Genomic DNA, 10967 nt, shown 5'->3' with positions numbered 1-10967 from the left:
TTTTTTTTTTTTGCATTTTTTCAAGTCTGGATGACCTTAAAGCGCTGGAAATGGTTTTTGGTCACATTAAAGTGTCATTAGATAATAGCCGCTAAAGTGTTCCTCATTTCCTTCTCTCGTTCTCCCTTTCTCTCATGTGCTATGTTTGTGCTTCTCCCTTCTGGTTAGTGCTAGAACTATGGGCGGCGGGTCTACCCGAAGTCTGAAAATTTTTAAGCTCGGTGGGCAGGACCTTATGTCTGCCCGTCTAAGTTTCAGGCCGGACTCAGGCTCGGGCAGTCCAAAAATCAACCAAAAAAAAAGAAGCCCGCCGTCATTGCAAGCCCATTGTCCGAAGCCCGCCATAATGCTCGCCTAAAGTGCCCGCCCGATTGTCCGCCGAGTGGCCCGCCCGAATGCCCGCCAGACTAAAGTGTTTGATGTAGTAAAAATTTAAAAATTAATAAACAAAACTAATTCTTTGAATTGTTTTAATAGTGTGTGTTGATTTTAATCTTAATTAAGTTTTTATATAATTTTTACAATAAATAACTTAATAATTATTTATATACAAATACAATTAATAAATAATATTATATATAATATATGTACACAATATTATAAAAAATAAAACAAAACATACAAAAACATATATTAAATATTCGGGTTGCCTTATCGGGCTTCGGGCAGCCAAGACCTACCCGAAGCCCATTCAAGGTGGAGGTCGGACTCGGATGGGCAACTTGTATTTTTTGAACGGACGGGCTCAAACAACGAGCACAAGTTCAATTTTTTCAGGTGGTCGCGGGCGGCTCGTCTAAAGTTTCAGCACTAATATTGAGGCGTTGAGTTCAACTTGTTATTATAATTAAACGTGGCCGGTGAGACAAATAATAATAATAATATTATTCATTATTATATATGTATATATATGTGTGTGTGTATATATATATATATATATATATGTGTGTGTGTGTGTGTATATATATATATATATATGTGTGTGTGTGTGTGTATATATATATATATATATGTGTGTGTGTGTGTGTATATATATATATATATATGTGTGTGTGTGTGTGTATATATATATATATATATATGTGTGTGTGTGTGTGTGTGTGTGTAGTCGTTGGATTCCTAGTTGTCTAGTCAGAATTATTGGACATTATGAGTCTTCAAGTAAATCTAAAAACTCTCATCATGGGGTCGGCAATTATAAACTGCTAAAAATCACTTGTACTCCAAAATGTCTTTATCAATATTTCCTATCCAATAACTCAGTTGTCACGTATATAATGTACAAATGTACATGAATATCTCCATCAGTGCTGTGGTGGCATTTAACAATTATAAGTACTTCCAGCTTCTTTTTTAGTAATTTGACGAGGACCGGTTTTATCTTTCAATTCCTTGAGAGTTAAATTAAATTCACGAAAGATCTGTGTACTTTTTTCTCTTCAAAAATAAACAGTGTCAAAAGTTGGATTAAATTTAATATTTAATTAACAAATTCCAAAAATAATCTTAAAACGATAAATATAAGAATAAGCAAAAAAATTTTGTTCATGAACTGAAAAAAGAAGTGTTGGAGTTAAAAATATTGATTGCTTCAACTCTAATATAAATTAATTTTTTTTAACAGTATGTTGTTTTAAAGCCCATATTTGATATTCTTATTTTTGTTTTAAGATTTCAAAACAAAATGTTATTGTTGAGAAGTAAGATGTTGCGAAAAGGCTCAGACTTGGGATCAGAGGCAAGATTAGAGTTACAATTCAAATTTAATTTATTCAACTCGGTATTACTGTATTTTTGTTTTACGTGGTCAATGTCAAGTTTAGAATTTATTCAACTCGGTATCACTGTGTTTTAAAAATCGCATTGGATACTTTATTAATTAAAAAAAAATATCATCCATTACCCTAAACTTATTTTTTAGGACATAAAATGACAATTCTGTTCAATTCAAATTTATTTTTAAAAAAAAAACCCAAAAATTTATGGTTTTAGGAGTTTTTTGTGTGTTTATGTTTACTTTTATGTTTTTTTTTTCCTTGTCTAATTATGTATTTGAATTGAAAGGATATATGTGTCATTTTCATGTCCAAGAAAGGGTTGTACCTAAATAATACATTTTTTTTAATAGTAACTTATCCTAATAGGGTTTTTTTTTTTTACACGAAAGTGCTAACTTAATAAAGTGCTAAACTAAACAAAATGATATTTTCCCTTAATAATATGAGGTGGAAGTGATATAAAGAAATCAAAACCAATTTTGTTCATAAAATATTTTTTTTCAATGTTTTATAGAAATACACCCTTAAATTATCCAACTACTAAATTTGTTTAAGAAATATTACTCGTTGAAAGAAAATGATATGCTCATCCCTTGTTGTATTCATTGTTTGTTACAATATATGAAGTGTATATGTAATATTATTGCGGTCTCATGCTCGACCACGTCAGTTATCGACGTCAAGTAGTCGTAATTAATCCATCGTCAATATATGTTGAGATCTTCCTCAAAATATAATGTGATATATCGATCGCCTTTTTCCTTTGAATAATTTGGTTGCAGCCATAACCATATTACATGGACATTGTTAGGTATTTTTATTAATCGGAAATTTATTGACAATCTTGTAAAAATTTAAAAAACAGGTTCAAGAAGATTCCGTATTGCAGAAGAAGATTTAGAATCAGATGTGAAGTTAAAGATTGTAAATAAGACATTGATTGAGATTTGGAGAGATAAAAGATAAAGCATTGACCAAAGAAAGATAAGGCATTGGTTATTTGAATTTAAATGAGATTCTAGCAAGATAATGTGGAGATTAAGTTGCTATTTTAAAGGAGTAATTTAGATTTAAAAAGTAGATGTATAATCCGAATATGCATTGGTTTGTTTCAATTTGGTCACTACGAGATATACTTCAAAGGCATCATATTTGGATATATATATATATATATATATATTGATTTGAATTTAAAAAGGTGCTGCACAATTCAAAGCCTTAAAAAGTAGATGTATAATCCGAATATGCATTGGTTTGTTTCAATTTGGTCACTACGAGATATACTTCAAAGGCATCATATTTGGATATATATATATATATATATATATATTGATTTGAATTTAAAAAGGTGCTGCACAATTCAAAGCCTTTAGAAGTGGTAAAACGTGAAGATAAAATGATTAATGGATGAATTATTTGAATTAGATTATCTTCACTTTATTTAAAGGTTTTGATTCATAGCATATGGATGTACGGATTTAATAGAATATCTACAGAGGAAAAATCTGTGAATTTGAGAGCTTATTACTGAGAAAATATTCAGAGTGACGTCTGTGAGTTTTTATGAGTTATTGAGATAGTCTTTGTGGGAGAGAGTCGATGAGCTTATCAAAGAGAATGATGTGCTTAAAAATGCTACTGTAAACTATGAATTTTGGGCTGTTGAAAAGGAAAAAAAGCTGCAGGAGACAAGAGCTGAATTGGAGCACACTCAAAAGTCATTGAAGATGATGAATTCCGGCACCACAGAATTGGAACACATTCTCTCAATAGAAAAAGCGAGTGGTGATCAACATGGCCTTGGCTATATTGGTAAGAGCTCAACGTCCAAGACAGTGTTTGTGAAAGAGAGGACTACCTCTAAGCTTCCGACTTCCTCCAATAAGAAGGTTACTATCTCATCCCCTCGACAGAGAAGGTTTGTCTCCACATGTCATCACTGTGGTTTACTTGGCCACATAAGACCGAGATGCTACAAGTATTTAAATGCTTTGAAGAGAGGTATGTTTATTAATCCATCAAATTCTGCAAACTCAAAGAAGACACCTAACGTGAAGATTGATATGAAAAATAATTTTTCTAGATGTGTGTGGGTAAGGAAATCTGATTTGAGGTGTCATAAGGCTTATACTTCTTTAGAAGCATGCACTAATGATTGTGAGTGTAGTGATGCTAGTTGCACTAAGCGATTGACAAGTGTTAAGAGCATTATACAAGGGAGAATACTACATTCAGGGGGAGTAAGACACAGAGAAAATTCAAGGGGAGTAAGCTGCTGAAGATGGTTCTAGGGTGTGAATTTTTTTAATTTTTTTGTGTCTTTGGCTTATTTTTGTCAAAAAGGGAGAGAACAATGTAATTTTTTACATTTTTGAATTTTTAGGATCTTTTGTTAGTTTTGCCAAAAAATGCCAAAGGGGGAAATTGTTAGGTATTTTTATTAGTTAGAAATTTATTGGCAATCTTGTAAAAATTTAAAAAACAGGTTCAAGAAGATTTCGTATTAAAGAAGAAGATTCAGAATCAGATGTGAAGTTAAAGATTACAGATAAGACATTGGTTGAGATTTGGAGAGATAAAGGATAAAGCATTGGCCAAAGGAAGATAAGACATTAGTTATTTGAATTTAAATGAGATTCTAGCCAGATAATATGGAGATTAAGTTGCTATTTTAAAGGAGTAATTCGGATTTAAAAAATAGATGTATAATCCGAATATGCATTGGTTTGTTTCAATTTGGTCACTACGAGATATACTTCAAAAGCATCATATTTAGATATATATATATATATATATATATATATATATCTTGATTTAAATTTAAAAAGGTTATGCACAATTCAAAGCCTTTAAAAGTGGTGAAACGTGAAGATAAAGTGATTAATGGATGAATTGTTTGAATTAGATTATCTTCACTTTATTTAAAGGTTTTATTTCATAGCATATGGATGTACGAATTTAATAGAATATCTCCAGAGAAAAAGTCTGTGAATTTGAGAGCTTATTACTGAGAAAATATTCAGAGAGACGTATGTGAGTTTTTATGAGTTATTGAGATCGTCCATCGAGAGAGGGATTTGTTACTTTTGGGAGGAAGCTCTGTCGGTTGAAGGGAGTTCGTCAGGTGAATAGAAGACGTGTGGTGCACGCTAAACAATTACTATGGAGATTCGTCACAGTGACGTCATTGTTTAGGAGGGAGTCCTTACGTGAATAAGTCCGTCCGGTGTCTGTGATTTCTGGAACATAGTGAAACTGTTTACTGTCTGGGCGTGGCCCCGCAGATGTAGGTGTGCGCACCGAACTGCGATATCATATTGTGTGTTCCTTTACTTTCTACACTTTATTTTGCTTGAGAAACTGAACATAATTAACCCGGATCTTAATTAATCAAGCCGTGTTCCAGACAATGTTCTAATATCATCTAGAACACCAGACGTAACATCAGATCTAACAGACATGATATCATAAATTAATGGCCAATATGATGATGATGATGATGATGATGATGATATATATAAATATATATATATATATATGTTTTAGTGTTTTAAAAAAAAAAAAAATACATGCTTTACTTGCTAACAGAATACTGGGAGATTGCATGCATAGATTAGAGGGTTTGAGCAATTAATAGCCCCAAATTATTTGTTTGGGAATCAGAAGCCAATCGCTCGTGTTTTCTCTTTTCCATTTGATATGTTGGAAGCTGTTATTGATATGGTTAAGGGTAGTTTTCCAACATCACAACGCGCATTGTCACACCAAGATCATCTAGCAACTTGAATGAAGGTTTGCTTTTTTTTTTTTTTTTTTTAATTCCATGACTTAAACTTTAAAGTTTCTACGAATAAAGGACATCATGATATGTAAAGGTGTACGATCTACTTAGAAAGATTAATATAGTACTCAATTAAAATCTGCTACAAGTACATTGGAAAGTTTATTTCGGATCAGCTTGATCATAGATGAATTGACATAAAACCATGTAAGATGTTGTTTCTACTAAGCTAACTTTTTAGGAATTTTATGCATGATACTGCATATTTCTGAACGACAAATTACATTATAATTATTTTAAATTAGATTATAATAGTAAGGTAGCATTGTACTAACATATATCCTAGGTAATATTGTGAATTACACCATTTAACCATTTTTCATAGCTTTTTGTCATAGCTCAATCTTTTTACAATCCGACCGTACAGCACTTAACACTTTCGCTATACTAAATTAGCCTTAGTAAACCCCTCAAAAACTTTGGCAAATGGCTGGAGAAAAAGCAAGAGAACAAAGAAAGAAAGCTTTGATGAAGGAAAGCTTACTAACTCGCGAAAGGAGTACAAAGTGTGGTAGTTCTCTTGGTTGGGCATAAATGAGGACCTTACATCCTATTTATAGGCCAAGAGGCCTTCTAATTGACATTCTAGAACTCTGTGTGGAAAGATGACAAGCTTAGAACATTCTAGTATGCTACTCATATCTAAAAACTACTACAACCCATTAGTACCTTACATGTATCTCAAAGCTTTTAGAAAGTTGTAGAATACTCTCAAAACTTCTAGAGACTTTCAATGGCTTATGGGGTCTTCCAGAGAGTTCTATAACTTTTTAAGGTCATTTTATAGTGAATTTCTAGAACATTACGGAACATTTTAAAAAGTTTACTCTTCTTTCAAAAGGTGTTGATTTCTTTAAAATGTTAAGAGTATTATACTTGATTAGAGAATTTTAGAGCCTTCAAACGAGTCACTTACGTGACAGTGGGGCAAAAATGCGCTATCCGAGACAATTTAGTCTAAATCACGAACTTGCTACAAGTATTATCTAGTTTTCTACCATGACACCATTTTGTTTCATGCGATGTGGATCATTTGATTTGCTTCTATTGGTGCTGAGCATTTAAAAATAGCATCGTAGAAAAAAGTTCGAATTTATAAAAATTGACCTTTCTAGTCACGGGATAATTATAGATTTTGACTAAAAAATAATGGCCATAAAAGAGATAATTACACATAGAAGAGATATATATATATATATATATATTTTAAATAATAACGTAAAAGAGGAGACAATTAGCACCATCACAACCAAAAAAAAAAAAAAGTACATTTTAACTAGATCGGCACTTACTAGCAGCTCCATAACGCACAACTGGCCTTTTCCCCACAGAATCAATCCATTATAGCTTCTTCTGAAGTAATTTTCACCATCATAATAGTATATATAGAGCTGTTATATAAGCTGTTTTTTTTTTTTCTTTCTTCTTCTTCTTCATTATGTAGATATCTATATATGCTATATCTTCTGTAATATGGATGCTCTGCCAAGATCTTTACGAACTTGATTTCCTTTCCCATAGTTTCGAATTCAACTCAGCCTACTTTTCCATCCTAAACCTCCAAACTCGAATTTTACTTTACCGGATAAACTCCCTTATTATTATTATTATTATTTACTTCACTTCTCTATTTCAACTTTTGTCTCCTTTATGAATCCTTATGACTTGTGGCACTTTCTTTTAAAACTCTCTAATAAAGCTGAATTAAAAAACTTTAAACGACATTGCGTTAACTATTCCATTTTTGGTACCTGGACACATGTGGACCTATTGTAAATGTTTGACAAAGAAAGTTAAAACGTCGTTGATGTGGGATCTATTGTCAAACTGAAAGGTAAGTACCACCTGAAAGCTGAGACTCCAACGGCTTGTTTTACAAGTGACACCATTTCTCCAACAAAAAAAAAAACCTTATGGTATAGTCTTATTTTTTTACCGTTAGATTAATTTTTTAACGGTCAAATATATAATAAGAATAATTCTAAATGGTGTGCTGTAAATTTTTTATACAACTGTACAAATCTTACTGTTAAAAATTTAATCTAACAGTTGAAAAATAAGACTCCACCAGTAGAATAAAAATAAGAGTTCCATCGTAGAATTTGCCATAAGTGTGCAACTTTAACGTTAATATTACAAATTAGGGACTTTCTCTGATGTTCCTCTTTTTTGGGAACAACAGTGTTCATTACTTTTTAACCATCAGATTTGTATCAGAATCAGTGTGTTATGTATATTTTTTTAATTTGATATAGTTTTGATTAAATTTAAAGGCTAAAAATGTGAGGAACAATGGAGAAACTCACCACAAATTAATGCCAATAAAATGTAGCAAACGGGACTCCATTAATTTAGCAAACTGCAAAAACACATACAAATGAGGAAGGGACTTCACAATTAGTAGCCTAAAACATTAAAATATAGGGAAATAGTAGAAAATAAGTCAATATGAAAAGTTTAAAAAAATATATAGGTCAATTTTTAGTTATAGAAGTATATAGGTCAATTTTTAGTTATAGAAATTAATAGGCTATAACTTGTCAAGTTATGGTTCATAACCAGATAAGTTATGGATAAACTTGTCAAGTTATGGACAATAACTTGCCAAGTTATGGTTTATAACCATACTAGTTATGGACGAAAACAATAATTTAGCCTATTTATTAACTTATGTAAATTATTAGTTTATTAATTTTAATTCATCTCAAGTCTTGGTCTATTTCCCTCAGCTTGCCCAATTTTTTCTTGTATTCTCCGAACAGTACCCCCCATGTGATCATGAAGATCACGCACTACACAAAGTCTATATTGGTACTTAAAAATTCAATCACCATAGTGAGTGTTATTTATACTTTCACTATTGCTTGGAGATGACACATAGATACATCATACATGAACTACAAGTAATAAACAAAAAGGAATAAAAAAAAAAAACTCCGTCCTACACTCTTAATTTCTTGAGTTAGCACCAAATACCTAACACAACGAACAAATATCCCTCTTACTTAACCACGAAAGAGATTGGTCATTTATAATATGTTTCCCCTTTCTTTTTTAATCAAAATCACTTTTCTTATAAACAATCCAAACCAAAGTAATTGACATCTCACCTTTCTCCCCTCTTTCTCTCATCTTCTCTCACAATTCCTCTCTGTTTCTCTTAAACTCAAAAGTAATATTCTAGTAATTCTGTTTTAACGTCGATGAAGCTCAGGAAACTCTTCCCCGCACCCAATCCGGCTACCAACGGGACCGACTGTACTTCCGAGTTCTGCGATCCCTTTGCCGACTTCTACTACCCACAATCGCCGCCTCCGCCGACGTTACCGTTACCGTCACCTCTCGCCGTCCCCGACCAAGCCGACCAAACTCACGGCGTTTCCTCTTCCGTCATCGTCCTCGTCACTCTCCTCGCCACCTTCTCCCTTCTCCTCGGCTACTACCTCGTCGTCGCCAAGTCCTGCCTCGGCCTCTGCAAGAGGAGAAGCGACAGCGCCAACCAGCTCGAGAATTATGATTCTCAATCAGACGGTGGAGATCATAATCACGAGGAGTTCGCGGGCGAGAACCGTGGCGCCGTCGATCATCCCATCTGGTTCATCACTACTGTGGGGTTGCAGCAGTCGATCATAAACTCCATAACGATCGTAAAGTACAGAAGAAGCGAAGGGCTGATCGAAGGGACGGAATGCTCTGTTTGTCTGAACGAGTTTCGAGAGGACGAGACTCTCAGGCTGTTGCCAAAGTGTAGCCACGCTTTTCACATCCCATGTATCGACACGTGGCTCCGGTACCACACCAACTGCCCTCTTTGCCGTGCGCATATTGTAAACGACACTAATAATGGTAATCGTACTGGTTCCACCAATATTATCAATTCAGATAATCCGGTGAACCAAAATGGTGGAGATATTGATCATCATGGTATTCAGGAGATCCATATGGGGAATTCTGAGAATGGAAATGCTGGTCAAAGGATTGACCAAGGTGTGAATGATCATTCTAATGGGAGTTGCGTAGTTCTGGAGAGGCGAAACGACATTAACAATGGGGAAATGGTGAGGGACAAGGTGAGGCTAGTGAGGTCTGTTTCGATGGATTCTTCGATTCCTTCTTCTTCATCGGTTGCGAACAAAATGCGCGAAGTTGTTCAAAATGGAAAGCAAGGTCTTCGAATGAGTCCTGTTGCTATGAAGAGGTCGTGGTCTTGTGGAGGGAGGTTTTTGTCTTCAAGACCAAACCAGAGACTGAACTCGCTTCTTCTTCCCTTGTAAAGTTGTTTTCCTCTTTTCTTTTTGCGTGGTAAATTTTCTAATTTGTGAGATGTTATAATAGTACTTGACATGTGCTCTCTGATCAGTAAGTTGAGAGTATGCCAATTCGGGGATTTTTTTTATTTTTTTTCAGTAGGTATTAATATACAATGCAATGCTACTAATAGCCAAGATGAATTTCGAAACGGAAACAGAATAAAGTTTCGCTTAAATTGAAATGCAGTATCCTATACTGCCTACTGATGCCTGAAAGAACAATGTCTATGATCATTTTTCAAGTGCTTTTATAGGGGACAACATTTTGTTTTCAAGTACTTTCTCTTAATTGCAAGATGGTTAACTTGTTATTCGTAACTAAAACCAGGAGTTATTGGCCGTATGATCTATGAGTGTCTTCATAAATTAAAATTTATTAATTAGTAGCTAAAGAAAACTTATTCTCCTAGTAGAGTAAAACAGCATGCCTAACTATTACAAAAATTTTCTTGTAAAGTATAAATTATATTTCCGTATAATAATTAAACCAATTTGAAATGGGTTTTTATTTGCAACCCTTTATTAATTTAGTGAACAAAGAGTTGGTAAAAGGTATGAGTAAAGTGTCATAGCCTGTTTCGGGTCTAGTATATTCTGAATTAGAAAGTGGTTGCAATTGCACCACCATATTTGCCTCATCAACAAATGGAAACTCCCTGTACGATTATAATTTTTTTCCCTCAATGGTAAAAATGAAAGAGTTTTTATTTTATTTTATTTTATTTTCACTGTTATCATTGGCAGGCTGATAGCATTCCCTGACGGGCAGGTCAACGACAGTCTTTCTGTGAAAAAAAAAAAAGCAAAATAAATTAACAAATGCGTGAACGTATGAATTTTTACTCTTGATCATTGTCCTTTTCTTTCTTCAGACATCATCAATTTTATTCACTTATCGTTCTTGATGATGGAGACAAAACATAATAGTTCAAATGCTTACATGGTATGTTAGTGAAGCCATTTGGGTACGTATATACGCAAGAGTGAAATACGTACCTAAACTAATTTACAACCTCCAATGAGATTGATTTACTTCCA

General features: G+C 33.4%; 1 protein-coding gene across 1 annotated transcript; it reads left to right on the top strand.

Annotated features, from left to right (window-relative positions):
* Positions 1 to 8795: 8795 nt before the first annotated feature.
* LOC21396367 (RING-H2 finger protein ATL54) lies at positions 8796 to 10073 on the top strand (the record flags this gene model as incomplete). Its single annotated transcript, XM_010102703.2, has 1 exon — positions 8796 to 10073. A coding segment is annotated over one exon (1098 nt), but the record flags the coding sequence as incomplete, so codon positions are not given.
* Between the last annotated feature and the right edge of the window lie 894 nt (positions 10074 to 10967).

The sequence above is a fragment of the Morus notabilis genome, unplaced genomic scaffold (assembly GCF_000414095.1).
Source record: "Morus notabilis unplaced genomic scaffold, ASM41409v2 Scaffold61, whole genome shotgun sequence".
Lineage (NCBI taxonomy): Eukaryota > Viridiplantae > Streptophyta > Magnoliopsida > Rosales > Moraceae > Morus > Morus notabilis.
Note: the sequence above shows the minus strand (reverse complement) of the source record. Positions and strands in the feature narration are given on the sequence as shown.